The sequence below is a fragment of the Opisthocomus hoazin genome, chromosome 12 (genome assembly GCF_030867145.1).
Source record: "Opisthocomus hoazin isolate bOpiHoa1 chromosome 12, bOpiHoa1.hap1, whole genome shotgun sequence".
In the NCBI taxonomy this organism is placed as follows: Eukaryota; Metazoa; Chordata; class Aves; order Opisthocomiformes; family Opisthocomidae; genus Opisthocomus; species Opisthocomus hoazin.
The window spans coordinates 20535766-20561403 of record NC_134425.1 but is presented as its reverse complement, the minus strand read 5'-3'; the positions used below and the strand labels follow the sequence as shown (position 1 = coordinate 20561403).

The following is a 25638-nucleotide window of genomic DNA, read 5'->3' as shown; positions in this document are numbered from 1 at the left end:
GCTGTGGTATGTCTCTGTTCTATACTCCATTTAAAAATATTTATAATAAAGAACTCCTAATTATCCTGAACTCAGCACTGCAGCTGGACTACAGTACATATTTCAATTATATTTCTACTGTGGTGAAATGTGTTTGGTTCTGCATAAGAAATTTTGCCAATATCATGCCTACACCTGTTCACTGTGAATGTACAAGTCTTCTTGTGACTTTGTTTCATCACACTGAAATTGCTGTAATTTTTTTTTCCCTTTGTCTCTCTTCATGTGAAGAAAAAAAAGACAAACTCAACCCACCAGGCTCTGGTGCTAGGTTGTACTGCTAGAAGACCCTCTGGCACCAGAGTGAGCACCTAACTCAGTTTCTTGCACCTGTGGCAAATCAAGTACTGCAGTATATTTTTCTTGATAAGAAAACACTTTTAGCAGCTGGGTTCGGACTTTGTCTTTCACAGTGCTGTGTTCACGTCACTGTCAAGTGACATCTGAAATAAGTTCATGATCTCTTCCTCTTGTGGACAGTCTGTATGCAATATGTGCTTTGACTTCTACAAACTTCAGTTGCTTTCTAGAATTACAAGGTACAGGACATTTCCAATGCAAAATGCCTCATTTCAGAGTTAAGTTGTCTACTAATTGATAAAGCATCCCTTGTGTCCTTTTGAAAAAAGTCAGGCTCTAAAAGATGGAGGAAATGAAAACTCTAGTATGACAGCAATTCCACCCAAGCCGTGTGATTAACGCGCTGGGGTGGATTCTCAGCTGTGCTGAGTTTGGCCTGCGTGAAGCTGAGTAGAGCCAGATCGAGCGGTGGCACTGAGCCACCTTTCCAGTCCTTTGATCCTGGGCCAGCCAGGGGCAGAACTGGCTGGCTGCGTACTTTAAAGCAACCGAAGAGGTGTTTTAAACTGTGCAGTTACAATGATGAGGCAGGGGCTGCTAGCCCAGATTGCTACCCCAGCCCCACTTCAGTGGTATCCTGGGCATTGCGCTCTTCTGCTCCCCAGCCTAGCCTGTGACCCTGTCACTTGTTACCAGGAATCCTATCTGCATCTTTACCATTACTGCTTTTAGAAGTAAAAAAGCAGCCAGAGTCAGAGACAAAAATATTGCCTGTTACATTTACACATAGAAAGAAATGCCTCTTTCACCAGTACATTAATCTTATTTTGGAACTAACCCATTTTTAATTATTCAATGTCTAAATCCATTCTATTGTGCTACTATTAATCTTGAATAAATATTTTATTTTAAAAAAATCTATTTATCATTAAGTGTTTATCATTACAGGCATTTGAGGAAATGACATTTGCATTTTTGGAAAGCATGTGCATATTGGAAAAACATGTTTTCTGGATTAGGGTGAAACACTTATATTTTGGAGTGAAAAAGTTTCACTTGTTTCTTAAATCTGTAAAATGTTACTTCCCCACCAGGATTTATTTTGTGGTAGTTTGGGCGATCTTAATTCTGACAAAATATTCTGTCTTTGTTAATCATGTTCGTAGATTGCATACTCTTGAACGATTTGAGATGAATGTGTTTATGACAAAAATATCCTTTAGACTCTTCTACTGTTGTGACACAATTTTCTGGATTTGAAATTGTCAAACTATTTTTTTTTTTTTTTTTTTGAAGGTAAGAGCTATTTAAAATGGAAGGCTTGCTACTTGCTGCTACTAGAGTGCTCTTTGAACAAGGTTGTCTAGATTTTCCCTTTGGATGAGACCTTTAGGGAAGGAGGGACAGATGATCCTGTGTATCTGCCCAGTGTGTGGTTTCTGAAACATCTGGTGCTGGCTCTGTTGGAGACAGATGAGTGGGGGGACAGGGAAAGGGGGAGGAAGCATTCTTCTGGAAAAACTGCTTTCTCTCTTTTGTTTATTTGAAATTCTTATGCTGAACATCTTCAGATTGATCTAGTTCTGAAATTTCAGGTTTTCTCCTCAGCTGATATTAGGGAGTTCTCCTGTGCCCATAACATGTAAGTGTAAAAATAATGCAAAAAATATGAGAGCTTTGTGGTACACTGTTCCTGAAATAGTACTGTTCAGTGATTAAGCTAGCAAATTCTGCATATTAGTACAAATCTGTACTTAACTTTCACATTTGTAAATTCTGAATTCATTACTTTGCAGCTTTAATGTTCCATTATCCTATTTATTTTTTGGAGCTCACTGAAGTGAAAAAAAATCTCAGCTCTGAGAATCAAAGAAATAATAATAATAATTTTTTTTTTTTTTTTTTAGTATGGGCATTTGGGTAAAATTTTTATCCTAAATATTTGTTCAGCTTTAATATTTTGCTGGTTATTTTCAGAGTTTTGTGTTTTGCTTTTAAAAGCTAAGTTCATTTTGTAAGATGCCTTTATTTCACTGGGTGCCATCAGAACACCTTCAGACGGGTGTGTAAACTGCCTGCTGTCTCTGCTGCAACACCAGTTCGTTCAGTCCACGCTTCATGAGGTGTGAATGCCTGATGCCTGTCTGCTCTGTCTGCACATGCATGAACGCACAGCACAATATGCTGCCACACTTAACAGCAGAGGAAGCACCACTCCCATGCCCACCCCAGGCTATATTAGCTGGCGTAATGGCACCGCTTTTCTTCCTGTCTCAAACCACTAGGAAACAGCGATCGTAGTTCAGATGTTTGAAATCTTTGTGTCTTACTTCATCCGGAAAAAAACAATGCACTTCCCTAATCCTTTTTCAATCTCTAGGTCTGAAAGGAAGAAGTTCCATGAAAAATAGGTTAAAAAAAAAAGGGGGGAGTGGGCCTCAAAATATATAAAAAGCTGTGTGACAGAGAAGTGCTCATGCTTTCTTGCTTTGGAGCAGGGACATCAGATCTGGCAGGACAAAGATACCTTCAGATAAACTTTTTTCTGTTCCCATGAAAAACTTGCAAGTTAACTGCTGAAAAAGTGTTTATAAACAAAATTCTCATGTTTCTTCCTAAATGGTCCAGTTTTAGGGGACAGTTTTGAAACCAGACTTGGAGGTTCGGAAAGGAAAGGCAGCACAGCTATAGGGATGTGTGGATAAGAGCAGGAAGCTGAATGGGACAGGGAACTTCAGAGAAGACCGAGACCCAGAAAGCAGTGTTTTGGAGAGAGGAGATGGAGTTCAAAGGGAGACCATAGGCTGGGGACATGCAAAAGAAACTTTTAACTGGACTTTAACTCATCTAACCAATGAAGCAGAAGCTCTGTGCTAACCAGTCCTGATCCAGCTTTAGCTTGAGCCCTATCCTGTGCCCGCCCTTAGAGAAAATAGCTTTTATTCATTGTCAGCAAAAACTGTCCGTTTGCTCATAAGGGAGCAGCATCCATTGCATGACTGGAAACCCTTTCATGCCTTTTCTTCCCTATTTCCATCATTGTTTTAGGAATATCTTCGCCTTTATGACTCTTTACAATTCCCACTGATGGCAGTGGACCAAAATTTTTCCTGTTTTTGTGGTGCTGTTTTTTTGTTTTTGTTTTTTTTTTAATCAGCTTCCAGTGGGAAACCATAAAGGGCCTAATTCTGATGTCAGGATTTGAGGATACTAGGTACTGAAAAGAATCAAGACCTTAGAAAAATTACTTCTCGTAGTAGTGGTAAAGCTGACCTAGAATATTTCCAAAAGAAAGTCTTTTCTGTGTGATATTAAGATAACAAGATGTGTTAAACTCCTGTGTCAGGCTTTGAAAGCTCGAGAGTTTAGAAGTGGGAAGCTCTCTGAATTCACAAGAAAGATGAAAAAGGAGAGAAACAGAGGAACAAGAAGGGAAGGACAACGTAAGGCAGTTTTTCCTAACCCTGTGTGACCAAGGCAGGCTCAGAAAGTTACAGCCTGTCAGATTGATAAAATGGTTGGCAGTTATTTTACTCAAGTGAGTAAGATTTCAAAAATGGGAGAAATAATGAAGGGCTGCATGTTAAAGGTTTCTGAAGCTTTCCAACAGCTCCTCTTCTACCAGGTACTTCGTGTACTGAAACCAAAATGGCTTGTAGTCTCTTGAAAATTCTTTTCTAACACATCTTTCTAGAAATCTTTAACTCAAAGTGTAAATCTATAAGTGTCTTTACAGCATAAAATTTGTTCATGAATAAGCACTTGGAACTTTTCATCTGTTATAAAAATGTAATTAATTTATCTTTGAACAAATTCCAAAACTATGTGAATCTTGGACAGCAGAATGAACATTGCTCGTGTACTACATCAGGTATCTTGGATGGATATTTATTTGTTATTATTATATATGTAATCTTTTGGGTGAGTGCCTTAGAGAGTAGGGAAGTGGGAAATAGCTGTATGGAGATTGTAGAGAAATACAGGCTTTTCAAATCATACTTGCTGATGTGCAGCGTGGCACTGCTCTTTCCTGCTCCAGCATGGCACTTTCTGGAGAACAGCAGGCTGGCGCACAGCAGTGTAGACCAGGAGAGCAGGAGCAAAGCCGTGCTGTTGTGGCCCACATGCTTGTTAGCAGGGTCCTTGCTCCGAGCATCCTCCCTAGTGCAGGAAAATACTTCTCCTGTGACCAAACCCCCAATGTCTGTACATTACATGAGTCAATGCATCCTCTCACTGAGATGAGAGGATCAGCCGTACAGTATTGTCATCCCTAAGTACTGAAAACTAATGATATTTTAAATAAATAACATTAGAACTTTATTTTCTGGTTTGTGGGCTTGTAGGTATATTTGAGTGACTTTTCTCAGAAACCGCAAAGCCAAGAAACTTTCCTTCATTTGTGATTCTCGTGTTATTAACTGGCTCCAGATGTTGTAACTGTAAGAAAATAAGTACTGGGAGAGTTGTAACTATATCGTTCATGTAGCAACATTGGGAAGAGTGATCCTAAGAGTCTGATAGCCGTTCCTTCTCTGAGAAGCAACATTGAAGGCAATTAGGTGTAGCTGAGAAGTAAAATGTGGCCATTGAGGATAATGAAAGATAGTTTGGGGTTTCTGTGAGACCACTAACTACAGAAGGGTCATCAGATTAAACGGGAGTAAAAGAAAAGCAGGTATCTCACTTATTTTCTGCTTCAACACCATGTACAAAGGTGCTTTAAGGGAGCCTTTACAGAATGCATCTTTGACAGGCCAAAGTTTACTATAAAAAGGAGAAAACTGTCTCTGGAATAATTTGCACGTACCTGAAATAGATTCAAACCATGTACATAAAATAGATGCAAATTTTGCATACTCTTTATGTGAGCTCTGAGGTATTTTATCTGTATGAAGCAGCATATTGATGGTCTTGCACTGATGAATATGGGCTGTATGTATATGAACAGACATACTTGTAGTGAAATGTTTAAAGCATAGAGGTTAAAAAAGATGTCATTAGAGTGATGGATTCTCCAGAAAACATTCCCTTTGTGAAAATGTGTCATAGTATATATTCTCCTCTATAAATTGTACTGGTTTGTGGTTTAGAAAAACTATGGGGAAATTGGATTTTAGAATTGGGTTTGCTTCCTTGACTGAGAAATCCTGGCTTAACAGCAAAATTCAAGACAGTATGTGAAAAGTATGAGGAAATCAATGTATCGGGTCACAGAAGACACACTGTATTTAGGCATTTAATGCTTCCTTTTGGACTGTCTTATTAATATGGCTGGGTTTTATCTGATTACCACATCGATGTTTGAGAACATGCACAGACTAACATACGTTGAGCTCTTCTTTTGTTAGAGCATTTTGAAAAATAGCAGGGTATCATTTCATTCCATGCAAACTGCTGAAGTGAACTGTGCTTGAAATGCAAATCCTTCCTGATGCTGAGGACAACAACTGCATTCACTATCATGCAGGTGTAGGTGTACTTGAAGAGATTACAATACAAGAAACAACAGAATTGTAGTGAATTAAAGCAGTGTTATCAGATTGGGCTGGGGCTTAGAGTTCTTTTTGTGAGGAGAGGAAATCTACGTTTATTTTCAGGCAGTGTAGAAATTGCCTCAAGAAGCCTGTCTTAGATTCCCAGGCACTGTAACCTTCTTCATATGCCAAGTGTGCAGAAGGGGCAAGGCGGCTGCGCGGGAAGGAGCGCTGGGCGAGCCCCGCTGTGCGGAGCAGCACAGGAGTACCTGCACTCCCACCACCAGCCCCGGCTGTCCCTGCGGCCCTGTGAAGCCATGCACTGCTCATAGCCTGTGAAAATCAGCTCCCAGTTAAGACTGCGCTGACACCACCTAACTCATACCCGCAGAATCTGGGGCACATTATACATAGGTCTCGGAGATGAAAGGCCAGCCGTGAACTAGCCATTCTCTCATCAAATCCTTTCAGTCAGTCAATCTCTAATGAGAAACACCAAGGAACATGTTTCCAGCTCTTTGCTGGGTTTGGCGAGCTTCTAAAACAAGGCTAATTGTCTACATGTGTGTTGTTCAGTTGAAACTCTGTCAAGAGAACAGTCTATCTGGCTGGGTTTAAAAGAGCTCTGATCCTGTCAACCACGTTATTCTAGTTAAAGCTGGAGGTTAAATTCCATTGATATTTTAGGTGCGTATTCTACTACAATGCACAAAGAAAAACAGCCATTTCATTCAGTCCAAGACCCCACTGAGTTAATGAAATGTTCTTAAAATAAACAAGCTTGCTGGTATATTTGCTAGCTGAGTAATCAACGTAATTATGTTGAGAATATAGCCTGCAAATAAGTGGGCAGAGTTGACAATTAATAATTCTGTAGTTAAATGATATCTGCCTATTTGTATAATTTAAAAAAAAAATAAATGCTCTTTAATGCATTTAAAAGAGAAAAGGTGTGCTTTCTTAACAGCAATTCATAAACCTTCCCAGCATTATAAAAAAGGCACATTTTTAATATGCATCATGTCATATTCCACGTCAGTTTTCCTTTGGTAACAAGAAAGGAGTTCTTAAAATTAATACTTTATTCATTGTCACAAATTAAAATCATGACTTGTTCTGCCTACATTGGCATCTGATTGTTAATGTATTTTGAACGATAACCATTAACTTAAAAATAAGTTCTGGGAGCTTTTTTGCTTTTGATCAATTATTTTGCATTGTCCAAAGTGAATAAATGTAGTAGAAATGTATTTAACTACAATTCCGATTGGATACTGGCCAATATTGTTTTGTTTGTTTGATAGCTCAAGTGACATATTTTGTGCTTTCTTGTTGCCCACACTTTTCACATGCACAAAGGCTGGTTTTTGCTTACTGGGACTGAAGTTTTAGAGAGGAATAAAGCAGTCTTTTCCATGGTCTTTAAAGAAGAAAGCTACGTGGAGGCTCTGATGTTTTTGGTAGGCACATGTGGAACAAACGTGTAGTTGCATGACTGATCCAGCAGATTGTTTAGCTGTATATCGTGGTATGTCATTTAGGGGAGCAATCTAAAGTATGAAATAAACTCAAGTATGTGTGAAAGTTCTGTGGAGCAAAAGAAGATGTATGAAAATGCTCTACTAACATACCCCGTGTGTAATTACGCAGACTATTGCATGCATCTCTATAATGCGCACATTTACGTTTAATCTAGTCCAATCTGCTATATCCATGAGAACACACAGACAAAAAACAGATATTGGTCATTTGCCAGGTGTCTTAAGATGATGAAGTGGCTCATATAGTCCAAGTAGATGGAACATCACAACTGGGTTGCATAGGACTGTAGCAATGTGATGATACTGTGTGTCTAGTGGCCTTGAATTATTCTCACCTTCTTTATAAACTGCAAATTCTTAGGATAAATTAAATACCCAAAAGATGTTTGGCATACATACAGCATTTATTGTATTTTTACTTTTTTTTATCTTTTGAGTGTAACTTCAGCAAACAGTCCCACAAGGTAAAACTATTTGTTGAAGATGCGGCAAGGATGTGCTTTGTACTGTGTAACCAGTTCTGTGTTAATTTTTTTTTTCAGATGGTGCATCAGTACTTCAGGCGGCTTCTTCATGCCTCAAAGTACCTCAAACCTCAGTGCATGTCAAAGCACCCTTAGAACATGGTGACACGCAGCATCCTGAGCCACCTGGAAGCAGCAGCAACCATGTGTTATGTTTCTGACATCAGTGAACTGCAACAAGAAAAGGTAAGAGGAAACTGAACTGTGGGACAGAGAGCTTAAGAAGCAAGTTCCAGACTTGTTTCTGTGCTACGTAAATAGAGAGAAAATGCGGCAGATGCACTCCATATCTGCTACGATATATTAACATAAATATGATGGAGACATTAATGGTATGAAGTAATGCTGGTAAGTTAACTCTTAATGTGTTGCATCACTCAAAGTATTACATTAACTTCAGTGAAGGTTAGATAACTAGATACTATTGCTGTCTAGATGGACATGTAAAACAATGTCTGCCTTCTGTAGAGTGCTACCGTAGCAGCTTTTTTAAGCACTGATGTGAGTTGCTTGTTACATGGAAGCTCTCTGTTGACTCTCCTTTCTCCTGAAACATTCCATAATAGTTCTGTGCAATACTGTGATGCCCATTAATACTGGAAAATCTGTGATCAGCAACGCTGGGGAACACTTACTTCTGTTTTCCAAAGGAGGCAACTGAAGCACAGGCCAAATCTTACCTGAAGTCATTTAGTGGCAAGGGTGGGAAGAGGAATGATGAGTCTTGACTGTGTTCATTTCAACAAACTGCAAAAGTTGCTATTGTGCATCCCATTTTCTTATACAACTTGACTGCAACACAGAGGTTGCTATAAAGACTTGCCTAATCGATGGAGATCTGCAAGAACAATTTGAGACTCCAGTTAGTGAGTCAAGGAAATGAATAAACAATAGCTTCTTACAATGATTGAAGGAGACATAAGGCTGTTGAAAATGGTTACTTGCATTTTGAGTACTATCTAGTTCTTAATATTATCTAATATAGAAGAGGGCAAAAAAGGAGATCTATATATTTATATAATGTAATGTATGTAAATTTGCTATTCACGTAATTCACACGTTATTAATTGCAAAAAAAAACCCCAAACAACCCCAAAAATATACTTGGAACAACTCAAAAAACTAATGCTTATTTGCTGGTTCTGCAAAGCCAAGCTCTCCTCAAAGGTACCAAGGAATCTCAGCTTTTATGGCTGCTAAGGAAGTTGAATGTGCTCATCAGCGCTTCTCTGGATTGGAATTTAGGCCACCAAAAGTCATCTGATAGATTATAAGATCTAACAAATTGAAAGGAAACAGCAGATCTCAGAGAAAGTAGGTGGACTGTTCAGCAAAATTGTGTTATAGCTTTTAATCTGACAATATATTCAACTGGGATATTGTTCCATTCTGACTATATTGTGATGAAATGCTTAAACTAGCATAGCTATTTTATTCCCTGGATGATGATTTAAAGAAGTACTCTGATTTGGCAGAAAAAAAAATGGCAAAAAAGCCAACACTTTCTACGTAGTTTTAAGTGTTTGCATGTTCACATCCGATGGGTAAAATACTCAGAAAAGTAAATTGTGACTGATACGACTGAATTCACACATATCATACCTGTACAGGATTGATAGAAATTTTGAAGGTAGGTCTTATCTGAGATACTCAGCATGTCTAGGAATGTCCTAATTGTTTATTCCTTCCATTAGGTTAGTGTGTAGGCCCCAGGGGTGTGAAATAGTTAGGTAATAAATATTTGAGCACTGACACATTGCTTTAAGAACCCTTTTTGAGGTAAAAGCCTGGTTTTCTATGGAAAAGATTCATTTTGAAGAGGTAGCAGCTTAGCTAAACTAAAATCATCTCCCAAAGGAATGCAGCAAATATTTGCAAGTAAATGTCCATTTACAAAATATTGTGAACCCTTCCATTTGAAAATGATTTCTGAAGTTCAAAGGAGGAACTCCCCCATTTTTGGGGTGAGTGTGTATTCCTGTCACTCGTGTTGCTGTTATTGGGGAAGAGTGGGAAGAACCATGAATACAGATTTGTTTGCATTATTCAATGTGTAAAGCCATCTGCCTTTTGCTGTAATGTGAGAGACGTACAACTAGAGCAAATAGAGACACCACCATCACTACCCTAACAAAGGTCTGTGATTTCCAAAGGGTATTGATTTCTTTTTAATACTTCAAAGAAACCAACCAGCCTTCTCCGTCCAACTTTAGGCTGAAGACTTCTGCGCTTTTCTTTTAAGGCCAAGTTATGAACTACTGGGGTAGGGGTTTATCATAGAAAGCCCAGTGCAAGCTGAGCTCTGGCCATAGTACAATTTAAATTATTTATGCACAGCACTGTGTTCAAACCATGTGCACATTTGTCCTTGTCAGTCAACAAGTGTTCTATTAATCAAACAGGAACCCTGGCGCGTTCATTACAAAAGTAAGAACATTGAATTTGGGATGGTATTTTTAGTGCTTTTGACAGACAGGGATTATTAAGATGTCACTCCCTCTTTTCTGCCAACTCCCCTATCTTCCTTCCCTTCTTCTGCAATGCATTGTCGTTTTATTAAGAGCACACTAATAGTTAAACGACAGGAACCCTAAGCCCCTGACTAGTTCACTGACATGACAGGTTATTTTTTCCCTCTATACCCTGTCCAAGAACCCCTGCTGATCTTCCCAGCATGCAGTGCTGTGTGACCCTTAACATCTGGCAGTGATTAATTGTCTTAGTGTCATAGCGATCGCCTTCCTCCCTCTGATCCTCACTTACTTTGTTCTCCCTTTTAAAGCCAGTGTGCTGGAACCTTTTCTTCCCACTTTTAAATCTGTCCAGTATCCAGGATACTGTGTGTGTCTACCGCGATACAACTTGAAAGAAGCCGAAACAGTCAGTTATCTGGCCCTGAAAGTCTGGTCATGGATTCAGAGGGCTTTCTGTTCACTGAAGGGATGTGCTTGAAAAACAGCACTAACTAGAATGGCACAGATCTTGTTGAACTTGATCCGGATCTCAGGTCCCTTCTAAGCAAACAATGCAATTACGGGAAACACCGTTTTCAGCAGACGTATGCGGTATTGTGTAGAAGGCTGTTGGCTGAAGCTTACACAACCTTACATAGATTTAGGGCCTGACACCTCCTGACAGCAGTTGCCCCTTTGTGCTCAGTTCACCCGGCTATACCATGCTGCTGCAAACGTCTGAGCCCTGTCTGGGCCTGAGCTCTTCTCGCTCAACTCCCATCGAGTTAGGCAGAGTTCCTCCATATGTGCCAAGGACTGGTGTATAGGCTTCAGCACCATGATCGCCTGGAGTGAGAGCTAAAACAGAGGTCATGTTTGCAAGTTAATTTCCTTGGCTGAGCGATATCTGAGGAGTACTCATACCTGCCTCAGTTTCTCGTATTGGAAAATAAAGACAGTAACTGCTTCCAGGTATGGGAGACTTAGAATTTTCAGAGACCTTTTATTTTTCCTGTATGAATATGAAGTATTGTTAGGCATTTACTTATATCTGTGTATTAAAGACCAGCTGCCAGGCATGGGGGGAGCTGTGTAAGAGGGAGGACGGAGGCTGTGTTGTGCAGAGGCTTTCTTCAGATTGCTGAGATTCAGGATGCCTGTGATCTATTCACAGTTTGGCAACTTGCATGGGTAAATTACCAACTGCTCTAAACTTCCATTTCCTTGCATGCAAACAGAGGATAAGCTAATAGTCTTCTTTGCAAAAAACTAACCCTTTTAACATTTGAAGATGAAAGGTAAAAATAAACAATCGTTTTAAATCCTGGTTGAATAGCAGAATACATGCACTGAACTTAAATTACTTTTACATTTACATTTTAAGGCAAAATATCTGAAAGGCAGTTTCTCCTTCACTTCCATATTGAATGTTGAGTTCAGAGTCTCTCAGTCTCCCATGATACACACTCCTCACAAACAGATTTCTCCAGAGCGGTATTATGTTCTAGCTCTCCATGTATTTCAAATAACTATAAGGCCATTTATTTTCTATTTCAAACCAAAATAGTAAAATGGAGTGCATGGCCTTTTCTAGTTGCTAAGCAACACTTTGTAACATGCTTCCTGCGTTTTGCTGTGCCATTTGGCAATTCACACAAGATCTTGTTTGTTCATTTCCAGTCTAGTAACATTGGTTGCTATATTTCAAGTGCCAGTATAGATCAAAGTATTTCCTAGAAGGATAAACATGTTAACTGGCAGAGAGTGAATGATTAACATCATGCACAAGCCTTTTAGTATAAAGGACTTGGCATGTCATCCATTGGCAAAGCTATTCGTATGAATGCCATCTATACCTAACAGATGTGCCACTAAGGAGTTACCCGCTTCTTTCCAAAGTACCGCTTGCTGTGCTGGTGTGACTGAAGAAGGATGATAGCCGCTGCTGAGCTTTGTAAGCAGCTGAGCCAAATGCTGCTGTCAGCCATGGCAGTGTATCTGGAGATCTCTGCTGATTTCGCTTGAGCTACTTCAGTTTTGCATACATATAACTAATGGTAGAACTACATTAAACTGTTATTTTCTCTTCCTCTGCCCTTCATGAACACTTACAAACAAACCAGAGTCAAATGTTTGGTTATTTAATATTACTCGTCTCCAACAAACTAAGTGTATGCCTAATGAAAGTTGGTTTTAAGTAGGCAACACTGAATTTCTCGTAGCAAGGCAGGACACACCTGTTTTTTGCTATGCTTTCTGCATTTCCAAACTTCTGATTAAAAACTGTAGATAATCTGAATCCCTTTGTTAGCATGCAGTTTGGAGGGGAGGGTTAAAAAAGGATTATTCGTGTAATGCTTTAAAAATATGTAAGAAATACAATTTTTCAAAGCTGCATATAGCATGTATTTTTTCCCCTTGTGTCTGTTTTGTCATCGCTAGCTACTTGTGCATGTGTGGCATCTTTAATCTGCAACATGTTAGAATCTCAGTGGTACTGTATACACTGGACCAAATGTCAGATACTAATAGACATATTCATTAAAAGTGCTACTAAGTGAGCAATGGTGTGGTGCAGTGTGAAGTTTGACATGGGTGGCATGGAAACAATTTTGACTCAATTACAATATTCCAATACTTATGGAAAAGCTGAGGGGAATTTTAAAAAACCTGTATTCCTGTTGTAGAATGCTAGAGGATAGTTGCAAGAAGTGAACATTTCCCATCACAGCCACTAAATTTAGATTATCTAAGTAATTCTTACAAAACTTTATTGGCTTAGTCAGTTGTGTGTCATTGTGAGTATATTTTATAGAGTTTCTCTGGGTGAAAATTTACCTGCCAGCAGTACTGGTGGAATTGTAAGTGCTACAAGTGATTCGTTAATTGAAGAAGCAAGCACAGTACTCTCTTGTTCGTGCAGTCATACTATTATCTGAATCTGATAGTATAGCCAAGGTCAGCCAGGGGATAAATCTCTTCATACCTTTTTTCCCTTGATCATATACCCTGTCTCAGACATGGTTGTGAAGAAGAGGATGAAGAGAGAGGTAAGGCAGATTTGCCTTGTGTGATCAGAGACCAAAGGCGAGAGGCAGATCCCTTACACTGCCAGAAGCATGTACAGCTGGGGAGAATCAGCCCTCTCACTTCATGGCAAATAATCAGTTTCGTATTTTCTGTGGCAACCAGTAATATACTACAGCCTTAGCTCTAGGCCTATAGGTAAAGCTATTTGCCATGACTGCTTCTCTCTTTGTCCCCAGAGAGATGAGGATTCTCCAGCACGTCTGTGGTGAGCAGAGCGATGTTCTGTTCTGTCCTGTCTGTGATACAGCAGCCAGAGCAGGCTCAAGCTCACTGTGCTGTAGCTGTATTGGCAGATACTTCTAACTGATCTAGAAATACATTAAAGCAGATCTTTCTCACACATGCACAGTGGGAATGCACATAAGTGAAAAGATGGTATTTTAAAATTGACATGTACTATCTCTAAATCATATTCCCTGTTGTTTGCTTTGCTTTTTCTTAATATTGGAATCATTATACTGATTTCTACTGAACTGACTAGATCCTTTAGCCAAGCCGTGATGCTGAAGTAGTATGAAATGAGAACAGCACCTGAATATTCTGAATGCCATCGTTCTTAAATAAGTTTTAATATCTAAACTGCTTAAAAGTTGATTTAGAAGCTCATCATTTGCTTTTTGCAGTGCACTGTATAGTTTTTGTAGAATATGGCTATAGTAATTGTGGTTAAAAATAAAATTAAATGGCATGGCAAATATATTCTTAAAAGATTTAGTGTTGTAATGGTGCGAAGAAAACTAATTTGTGTACCCTTGGCCCAGACTTATGCAACAATCTAAGACTGACTGCAAGCTTAAATGCCGGTAATGTTAATGTCAGCTTTTCACTCCAGCATTTGTTTTTGAGAGTATCTAGCACTCCAGCATAAACACTGCAGGGGCTGAGACCAGGGGGCAGAGTCAGGCTGCCCCTTCGCTGCGTGACGCTGCTCCGAGTCGGCTTTCTGCGCATACCTCTGCCTGCTCGGAGTGCGCAGCAAATCCGGGCTGCGGATGTTTGCCAGGCTGCCCTGCACCTGGGCCGTATGCCTAAACCAGCCTTGAGCTGGTGGCCCGAGGGCGAGGTGACACCTTTCCGTGTCAAGCGGCGGTTTCCCGTGGCAGATGCCCACCCGTGAGGGCGCAACAAGCTGTAGTGGCGGCAGCGACAGGGCGGGTCCCGCCGCGGCGGTGGAACAGCCCGGGGACGTGACGGGAGGGGCAGCGGGGGCCGCGCAGGGAGCAGCCCGGCGCTTTCTCCGCGCCGCGTGAACGTCCCCGCGAAAGGCATTTTGTTACCGGGGCCGCCGCCCCGCCGCCGCCCCTGGCGACGCCTGGCGTTTTCCTACCGACAGGCCGAGGCTAAAAAAAGCGCTGGCGACGCGGGTGTCTGGGCCCCGGCGAGGCGCCTGCCCCCTCGCCACAGCGGGGCTGCCCGCGGGTCGCGCCCGGCCTCGGCCTCGGCCTCGCCCGGTCGGGCGGAGCAGGCGGGCACTCGGGCTGGCGGCGGCAGCTGCGGCCGGGCGTGCGCCCGCGGGGGGAGCGCAGCGGCGGCGGGCGGTGGGGCCGAGCCCTGCCTGGCGTTCTGGCGCGGGGCTGTGGAAACCAGAGCAGCTGTTAAACCACGGCGTGAGAAGGTGGTGCCCGCTGCAGCCGAGGCACTGAGTTTGAGAGAACTACGGAATTTGTGATTTCCTTGTTTCTTTCCACGGGAGAGGGAAGTAAAGGCTCGCAACCCCCCCCTAATCCTTGAATTCCCCAAGGAGACAGACTGACAGCCCCTCGCACGCAGAACCGAACACTGGGCAAGGCAGTGTGGGCACAGGGCTGAACAGTTTATTGCGACGAGACCCTTTTTTACGTCCCGTGGGAAATACGTGACTTTTTCAACAGGGCTTGTAATAATGAAGAATTTCTCAGAACTGAAAATTTAAAAAAATCTTCTGCCTTCAGAAATGTCCATATGAGATATCTTGGATATTCAATCAAATACCGATTCTGATATTTTATACGTTATTTGGAATGAAGTGTGTAAATTTAAAAATATTTCCTCTTACTGATTTAGTGTCTCTGTTAGCTTTCAATGTTGCTTAAGAAAATCTCACTGCAGAAAATTAAAACACGTTGCTAAGGTTAATGTATCCATTACATACTGTTAACTATTGCAATTAAGAAAGTTTTTGAGGCATAGTAAAAGGATGAAAGTTCTAGATTAGGACTACATTTTAGCAATATTTTCAACTAAAGTATTTTAAATTAAAATGTGGGTTTAGATTTGTAAAAATTTTCAAAAAATCAAAATATCTCTTGCTTTTAAAAAAATCAGAGTTTTCTTTAAAAAAGAAATTCTACCATTCTTCCAACTATTGTTCAAGTAATGAGAAAACACTTGAGGCACGGAGCACTGATGGTGCTGCAATGCAAGGTGACATTGATATTCTGAGCAGTTAGATTAGCCGTATTGCTGAGCACACTATGATTACCCTAACTCATGAGAATTTTCAAGATTTAATATTTTTCCTCAAGCTTGGATGAAAAGCCAATCTAAATATTATTCAAATGTATAATCTCCTAGAAATTTGTACTGATTCTATTGAGACATTACAGTTTTATTTGAAGACTTTGAATGTTATAAATTCAGTTTAATCTACTTTTTTGAAAATCTGAATGAAAAAGGGAACTTTCTCATTTGAAGGTATGTTCTTTTAATTTCAATACCTCTCTTCCATTTTTCCCTTGTTTGAACAGATTTTTTTTTTAGCTGTTGAATTTTTAATGAAGTGGCATTTTCAGATGAAAATGCGTTGTGAAAATATTCCTGGCTGTCTCTGTTTAAACTCTATGTGTATTTAAAATATAATTGTCAGTGTTTTGTGTGAACTTGGAATTAGATCTCAAACTTATGTAGAAATCAAAATGCAGTTTATATAAACACCCTTTCATCTGTCCCATTCTGTAATAGATAGTTTATAAAATGTTTTTTATGAAAGTAACAGACAGCAAAGATTAAATCACAGTGGAGGAAAAATAACTGAGACAAAGAAGATAGTTATTGTTCCTACAGGTGTCTGTAGTTGGCTGCTTTTTGTTGCCTTGCCATGTGTTCGCATTGCTATGTGTTTGCATTAATGCCTGAAAAATAGTATATGACCAAGTAATTCACAGATTACACAAGTCACTGGCTGAAATAATTATCCTTCTAGGAGGCTTGATGTCTACTGAAGACTGCATTTAGTCTTTGCTGCATTGCAAATTGTCAGGTAACTTCCTAAAGTCAGATTCTGATCTCATTTACACCAAAATAAATGGATTATAACTACATTTGCTTCAGAGGAGCTTCTCCAGGTATACGTCGCTTAATTAAGAACATAATCTAATCCTTTATCATCTTCATTCATGTAGCTCTTCGTATATACTGACAGGAAAGTAGTCAGTGAGGTGGTAGCTATATCCGAGATAACTCTGAGGCAGATTTGCATTGAACTTTTTTAGTCCTTTGATAAATCCCTCTCCTATTTAACCAGGCTTGGGGGATCTCTTGGGTGCCGGCAGCATTGCAGAGGGTTTGCTTCAAGCACAGATTACTCACAGGAAATACCATTGACTACCACAGGAGTTTCACACCTGGAGCTCTTGGAAGCTGGACCAAGAGGGCACCCATAGATTTAACCAACATTGCGGACTTGACAAATGACCTTATAGTACAGTATATCTCTTAACTTCTTTTAGATGTCCGGGGCATCTTATATCCCTATGATATATTGCCTAGGAAGCTGTGCTGTGCCACTGTGGTTGGGTAGCATTTCAGCCTGTACACAGCACATTAACTTCTGCTAGCTTGGTAAGGATATGTGATCTTGGTAGCCTTAGTGAGAAAAGCTGTGATGTGGGCCCCCTTGATATTCTTAGGAATCATAATGATTCATGTACAAATAGACAGTTTATATTCCCTCCATAACCTTACCAGCAAGGGAAGGAAAACTTCTATCCCTTGGCAAGAGTCCCCGGTGTACTCAGAGCTGTTGGCTGCATTTGTGTGTTTATGAATTCGAACAACTCCATCACGAATGTTGTCACCAGATACCTGGGCTCCAGCCACAATAACATTTCCAAATGTTTAAGCATGGTTTGCTCTGAGGAACGTGCTCAAAACTGTATTATATAGTTACTGTAAATAGTAAGATATCATGTGATTTTTTTTTTTATTTACTCTTTAACCTTTCTAGTCAAGGATGAAATATGCATGGCATTACTTCCAGACTTCTTGTGTTTTCTGTGTTTCAGTGGTATAGAGATGGCTTTCTCTTTTGTGCTTGTTTTATTGTTTTTTTTTCCCTAGGACCTTATATCCTGAGATACAGTACAGAGAGACACAGTAGAGAGACCACCACCACTGGAGTTAGTACAGAATGTGCATTTGGCATTTCAAAAACGTTGTTTGGCCTCCTTGAGAGAATCAGTATAATTTTTCATCTAGAAAGTATTCAAATAGTATTTGCTGGGAAGGAAAGTTGTAGCTCTGTAATACAATTATGCAGACAAAGGTTGCAGAGACACTATCCAAACGAAGTAGGCTTACATTATGTGGGGGAAAGCAGGATGAGAAAAAATAGTGACAAACTGCTTTGTTGCAAAGGGAACAAAATGACTCTTCATATTGTTTTGGATCCCTAACAATGTCCTAAAAGACAGAATTCTGAGGGAAAAATGACCATCTCCGAAGAGAAAGGAAGAAACTTACTATGTTTTTGTGTACCATTGGAAGGATCACAAAGTGTCTATCAGTCTGACTGATAAGTCAGTCAAAACTCTTTTGAGGTCCACAGACGTTGGCTCAACACAAATCTGCACAAAGGGTTCTGAGGGGGTTGAAGGGATAAACAGTATCTTCTCCAGGCTGAAGGAAATTAGGATTTTAGGGATGAGACCAATGTTTGGCCTGAGGAATTCTGTTAGAAGTGTATATAAATAAATAAATCCAATATAATTTTAAGTAGGTGTAAAAAAAAAAAAAAGTCATTTTGAAGAAGTACTGTCAACAGAAAAGAGCAAAAGAGCAGATGTTTAGAGTATTTTATTCCTTGGCTATAACTCTATTTTGCAAACTTCACTGAGAAATATTTGACCCGTCATGTTTTCTTTAAGTATGGTGAAAGCTCTGATTGTTCACCTCGGAGTAAGAAACAAAATTTCTGTGTATTTCTGTATAGCCTTTTGTCACCCATAACAGCTCAGCTTCAATGTGTCTATCTCGGGGAGATAATATGTAGATAGGAAAAGTCACCAAGTGACCAGCCTAAAGTCACACAGGGAACCAACCCATTGCAGAGCAGTTAATTAGTCTGCCTAGCGATAGACTGGACCTGAAAACTTACCTGTGCTGCCAGCAGACCTAAGCACTGTATGTGTGTTAGCTTGGCCTGCCCACTGTCAGGTAACTTGTCTCTTTTGCATATTGCAGGGTGTTTCATTTTCCATAAGGAATCACTTCTAAGTTTGCTAAATGCAGGAAAGGAATTCACATAAGATCAGATATTTGGCAGCCATACAGCTTTCAGGAGAAAAACGAGAGAAAAAAAGGAAGAGCCCATTAGGAATAAGAAGATGTCAGGCTGTTTTAAGTGCAGGAGTTGTTCAAACAGCAGGTCCTTGTTAGAAGTGTGTAATTTTTGGACATGTCCCTAGCCTAGGCTATGTGCAGTACAGTAGCATTTCCAGAAATGAGTAGTTGGAGGGGTTTCTATCATTAAATCACACAACATAAGACAAAATTAGTTTTTTAAAACCCCAAAGTCTTTGAGTGCATAAAAGGTGTTATTTCTGTGTTGTTATTTTTGTTACCTTATGATAAGATTTTTTTTTTTTCCAAAAAGCAGCCGGGTTTTATTCTTCATTTTTTTTGGGGGGGGAAGTTGCTTCCATGGTGAGATTTGGCATGCCAAGTCTCTGGCCAGAGCACATTTTTAAAGCTGTATCATAAACCTCTGAAAATAGGAGTTTATAATAGAAATGCAGACATACGGTTAATTATATCGTCATGAATGGCGCCACTATAATTAGCTAACTTCTGTATGATGCCAAGTTTTAAAGCTTTTTACTTTTATGGCACTGGATGTCAAAAGCTATTTATGTTAGTTTCTTTCATTTTTTCTTTTATTGTCTTGCTGACCTGGCTCATCAGGTTAGGAAAATGGCTTGCAGATTTTTCTTCAGCTCTGAAGAACCCTTAGAGCCTCGATGGTTAGCAGATTCCTAGAACATGAGGTGTCAGAGGGAGTGGATTCCCTCCAAAGGATATCAGCAGATGCAGACCTCTGAATAACTTCGAACTTGTGGTTCCCATTGAAGGGCTTATTCTGAGATCACTGACAATCTCAACTGGACAGGAATCTGCTGATAGTTGGGTATTATATATACTTTTAAGGTGACAGTCTTAAAGAAAGATAAAATACACAGAAGAAAAGGAACATAATCTGTTTTATAAATACAGTATTTCTTACAGGTTCAAAACCAGGGAAAGGTGCTAACAACAGAGCATAGGAGATTATGGGATGAGAAAAGCTCCTTCCTTAAGTTTCTGTTTCCAAGTAACTGTAGCCCTTTTGTAGCTCATTGCTTTTTAGGTGCTTGATAGCACACACAGGGATTGCTATTTCACCCATCACTGAAATCCAGTTTCCTCTGGACTTGAATACAAAAACCATTACAAAAATGAAACCAGGGCTATCATTGAGGTTGCAAAGTAAAGACGAACATATTGTTCAGTTAAAGAACCAGGAGGATCTGTGAATTAACCACACATGCTCAAAATTATTCAAATTGATAACGATAGTTTAACAAACTTAATAATAGAAAGCAGTCATTATAATTTGAATGTCCAGGCAAAGTCTGTGCCTGTTTTTTAAGAAGTTGAATTTTCAGAATGTTTTTTCAAAATGAATTTATAATTTTATCAAAGAATATGCATATGCATATAGTACTATCCATATGTTACTCGATGTCATTAAGATATCCATATTTATATGTGTATATATAAACATATTATTAATATTTATATGCTTGATATCAATTATAACTGATCAGGATCTGAAGGTGAAACTTTAGTTCGAATACACTGCATCCTGTAGGTTGTTGCTCTTTTGGGATATTCTGTATTGTATTGCCCTGGAGAGGTATTTTCCTCTATGGATGAGATATAAGGTGATGTGTTAAGGCAATCCTACTTCTGTTTTTTTGTGTGAGACTATGTGAACTAGTACTGTTGCAGGAGTCTTTGGGCAAGTGGACTTTAACAGTCTTTACAATCCGATAGTCCTGAATTATTACGTCTGGTCAGCTGTTTTCTGCTGCCCTGCATTTCTTCAGATCTGCCATCTAATTCCATCTCTTCCAATAAAACTTCCGACGGTAATTTTTAAAGTATTTTGTTATGCACTAATCAACAACACAGTAGGAATTAACATGGATTGTGCTGCACTTCTTGGGCAATCTCTTCCCTTTCTTGGCCATGTGCTTGTCACCTTTCCATGACAGCTCTTCTTTTTATGATAATTTTTGGTTATATGCTATTTACTAGCTACAGGGAGTTCCACATGTGCTGTTACCCTGTACAGAGCTGATAATGCAAACTAATGACGAGCTCAGTTACCACATGTTCCCTTTTTTCATGTTGGCTTACTAAAGGATCCTCAGGTGAATCCTTCCAGCTCTGATGTGTATGACAAATCCTGCTGATTGCAGCAGGGCTGGCCAAGTGAGCAAGGAATGAGGGACTGGCCACTGAGTGAAGAATAGTAATTTCTGCTCAGACAGGGCGTGTCAAATCAGTGGCCACCAGCCAGTGTGATGGAATTAATGAGGGGAAACAGTAGCCAGCAATGACAAGTTGGGATAAACTCACAGAGTTGCAGTGCCACATCCAATTACTGTATTTCATTGTTGTTCTCTGGAGATGGGGACCCTCTGACAACCACCATGAAAGCTGAACTGGAAATCCTGGGAACAGAAAAAGCAAGTATGAGTAAAGCTTCTGCTGATCTCCTTTAAAAAAAAAGAAACCCTAACACTGAAAAAGCCTTGCCTTTCTTTTCTGTCCCAGAATTGCTTTCAAATGAAAACAGAAATACAAGTTAGGAAAACATTTTTTGCCTGTGCTTAATTTTGTTGTTCTGTTGGAAGTGACACTTTTACATTTTGACGCAAAGCATATTTTGATCTAAACTTCTTGTGTACACCAAATTGGACTATCAAGATTCCTGGGACTGTTTTAAAAAAATAAAACCTAAGGCATCTTTTTCCATTCCAAGTAAGGGCATTTACAAGTGAAGGAACCAGAGAATTAGTCCAAAGAGTGCAAAAACCATGCTGATATTTTACTCCATAGAGTACTTCACTCAACTATAGATTCCAACACATATGAGCCAAATAACAGCGTGGAGGAACGATTCATGTGCAATTATTTAATTCTGCTCAGCAGAGTGCTACTTTTAGCTGAGAAAAATGTTCTCATAGACTGGTAGGCAAAACAATACCCAGTACAAAGCCAAATGACATCACCGGCTTCTCTGTGTAACAAAAGGCCAATGGCATCCCCCCTTGCTGAGTGAAAATTAGCAGCAGGTCTTTGCACTGTGCACATACTTTGAGAGGAGGCAATTGTGTCATTGTTATTTGCTATTTCCGCAAGCTGACACTTATCTTGTAAGCACATCAACTGTTTGCTTTAGCTCCACAAGTCATTTCCTATACATTATATCAGTTAGTCATGCTGTTCTGCATTGTGTGCAAAAGAGGTTAAATTCCACATGTAGAGAAATCAAAGATGAACGAGAACTATCTAAATAAGTGTTTTAGAATGGGAACAACGATTCATTTCTTTAAAAAGTGACTGTGTGGGTAAACTGTTGTAGACTTTTGCTTCTACTACATTGGAAGCCAGATCAGCACATCAAACTCTTAAACTCCTTGAAGATAAAATAAATTAGATCAACTCAAATTCTGCCAAATGACTAAATGAGAATCGTAACTTGTTCATATTTTTACATCCCAAAAAGCACACAGAGTTATAAGGAAAAATCCAGAGCTGAATATAGTTGCAAACAGTGGAAGATATCAGGGGTTTTTTCATATATAATTCCAGATGGAAAGAAATATATTTTTGTAATCATTACATCTTCGCAGACATTGCCCACTTTTATTAGCAAATGTTTGTCTGCTGTATCACTGCTAGGGAATGGTTGTATCCTTGCTAGGGACTTGTATGTGTTCTAGTAGGTTTTTCCAGCTCTAATATCATTGAAGCTGGGGATTTGGTTCTGTCTTTTTACAGTAATGTTTGCTTAATCTTTTTTTTTTTTATTTAATTGGAACTATCCTGTCATGCAGTGCTGCGCTGTACATCTGAGAATATACCAAATAGAACTGTAACTCCTCATGCACAAAGGGAAAGTAAGAGGAGAAAAAGAAAGCAGAACTACAAGAGAATACAACATTCTTTAGCAAATAATATTTTATTCAGCTTGGTTTGAAACATAGTGTACTAAGATTCTGTTAGAGAGCTAGGATACAGGCTTCTTTCAGTCTCTTGGCTCTATAAGAAGATCCTGAAAAATGAATTTCCTTAATCCATGTTTGAATACAAACTTATCAGTCAAGATTTTCACAGTCTGTAGATTTCTGCAATAGAAAGAGTTCAAATACTCAAGTGATAGAGGATTCACTTTTTTTCTTGTTCTCACTATCTCATTCTTGTGTAACTGTATTAACATCACTGCTCTTCATATTTTCTTTATTTTAAAATATTCCAGAACAATATTATAAAATCTTTGTGGAGAGAAATGTAAAAAGTTATGACTTCAATTCACCAAACACTTAAGCAAGTGCTTAATTTAAAGCATGTGGGTAATCCGAATTTGCTTCAATCGTTGGCTTCTGGACCAGAGCCAACACATTTGGAATGCATCCTGCATGTTTATTCTACTATATATATGATTCTGTCACATGTGTGCAAAGTAGTTTGTGATTAAATTTGTCAATTACAGTAACTGGATTGAAATTTAACCTCAGAAAAATTTACAGTGAGCGACACTCCTGCAATAAAGGTAACATCTGAAGACAGATAAATCTTTCATTTTTCAAAAAAACCCTAGCATTTGAGGCAAAATATCTATGTAAATTTTGTGGGTTTTTTTCCTTTCTTGAAAAGTAGTAAAAAAACCCCAAAAAACAAACTGGTTTGATTTTTAAAATAAGGACAAATAATTGGATCTGTTGCCTTTGATATTCCCCAGATATTTGTTCTGATGCTTAAGTGTACTAGAAATATCTGGAGAAACTGCAGCCAGTTTTCTCGTCAGATTTCTCAATAACTTCTTGTTTGATTTTCCAAATATTCCCCAGAATAGATGCTGTGGAAAAAGCCTCCATTTTAGCAGTTCATCTGAAAAATATTTCTTCTTTTGAGTTTTGATATTGATTGTTTGCAGTATTAAAATAAAGTGCTAATGTTCCAGAGTCTGTCCTTTGCACCTGTCCTCCCTGGTGGATGTTTTCGGAAAAATTTAATGGATGATCTGGTAGCTAAATGACACCTAGGTCATATACGTATGTTCAGACTCTGTGTGTGTGTGTATATATATATTCATATGTATTTTTAATATATATATATAAAACAGGGGGAGAGGAAAAGAATTCTTACTCCTTTGGTAACAACTGGCTGGTAGTAAAAAGCAAATAAAATGTTCTAGGAAGAAGAAGTTGTGTTTCTAAATGATCTGGCTGGGCTCCTACATTATGTGCTTTTATTCTTAAAGCTGCTGTAATCTCCATCAGTTGCTGGTCTGCTATGTCATTGTCTGTATACTTTGCTATAGAGAACAAATACAAGAATATATCATTCTTTTGCAGAAAAGTGGCGTGGGCCTAACTGATAAAGTCCATCCTTCACCATCAACAGGAAGGACTGATGTATTTGTATTCATAGTATTCATTTCAGAAATGTTGTTGAAGGTGAAGGACTTCCAGGATGGCTAGAGTGACCCTACAAAATGTTTGATGTGCTACTCTAGGAAGCAGAAATTTCCTTTGGTTTCTTTGGATGGAAACTTAGACTCTTTGTTCCCTCATTCTCTGATTCCTGGACTACTCTCTTCAAAAGAAATTTCAGCTTTTTGTGTTATTTTTAAAACAGGAACAAACAATTTTTCTTTGTTTTTATCGCTGAAGGCAAAACTTGAAAGAACTTTTTAACAGAAGTATAAAACCACAAGTATCTGTTTTCCTGTTACTGGTGAATAGTTAAATGTCTGAAAGGAAGCTCTGTTCCAGCATGACTTGCTTCCATCCACACCTAAGCTACCAGCACATGCTGTAGCCATCAGTGGCATTCGGGGAAGCTGATATTGCTTGGGCATGCTAACGAGTGGAAGCCTTCCTTGTGGAAACTACCTCATGGAAACGGTGTACAAAGCTAACTATTTATAAAGTGCTTTTAACGGAGATACTCAGATAAAAATCTCTGGTATTTGTGCAAGGTCACAGATTATCGGTATCTTCTAGTTTACAAGGGCCAGATTCAAGTCAACCAAAGCATGAGCACCAAAGAGATTTTTTCCTGTGGTGCTGTGATATTTCATTTGCATGGGATCTGGCCCAAATTTGGAAATGAAGCTGAATTTTGTGTCCTCTCTGTGGTTCCTCTGGGGATTTAATTCCTGAAAGTAAGACCTACTGAAAGAGGTTTAAAAAAAAATGTTAATATGCTGAACATGGTTGAAAATAAAGATAGAATGCATTATCTGTGACACCACTGGACGCCACAGGTCTTTCTCGAGACTCCATTCGCTTCCCATACCTTCACATAATTCCTAAAAAGATGTATTAGTACTCCAGAAAAGACAGCAAGTGACAGAAATGTCAGACCTGCTCTCAGGACCTTGGCGTCTGTTAAGGGTAGATGGCATACATGTGAGAGTTTCAAAAGCAAGAAATAAATAACAGTGGAAGCATTAGCATGTTCAGAATTATGCTTCCCTATAGTAATGTCGCTATCTGGGATGACTTCAATAGGATGTCCTACATTTTGACCAGCTTGCTTTGCGCTCCTCCTGTTCTAATTCAGAAGATCTCTAATGGACATAGTAAAAATTATTCTGAGTTGTTAGTTCTCCTTTCATCTTCAGAGCCATCTGGTTTCTTGAATCCATGTGCATTTTTTTTTTTCACTCAAGACAGTCAAT

The 25638-nt window shown here is 39.2% G+C and overlaps 1 protein-coding gene across 1 annotated transcript in view; it reads left to right on the top strand.

Moving 5' to 3' along the window:
• Positions 1-7993: 7993 nt before the first annotated feature.
• Positions 7994-25638, top strand: part of NKD1 (NKD inhibitor of Wnt signaling pathway 1) — a 179981-nt gene continuing 162336 nt past the window's right edge. The window contains exon 1 of the mRNA XM_075433871.1: positions 7994-8067. Coding sequence (XP_075289986.1) covers positions 8026-8067 — 42 coding nt within the window. The 5' untranslated portion in view covers positions 7994-8025. The remainder of the gene's footprint in view (positions 8068-25638) is intronic.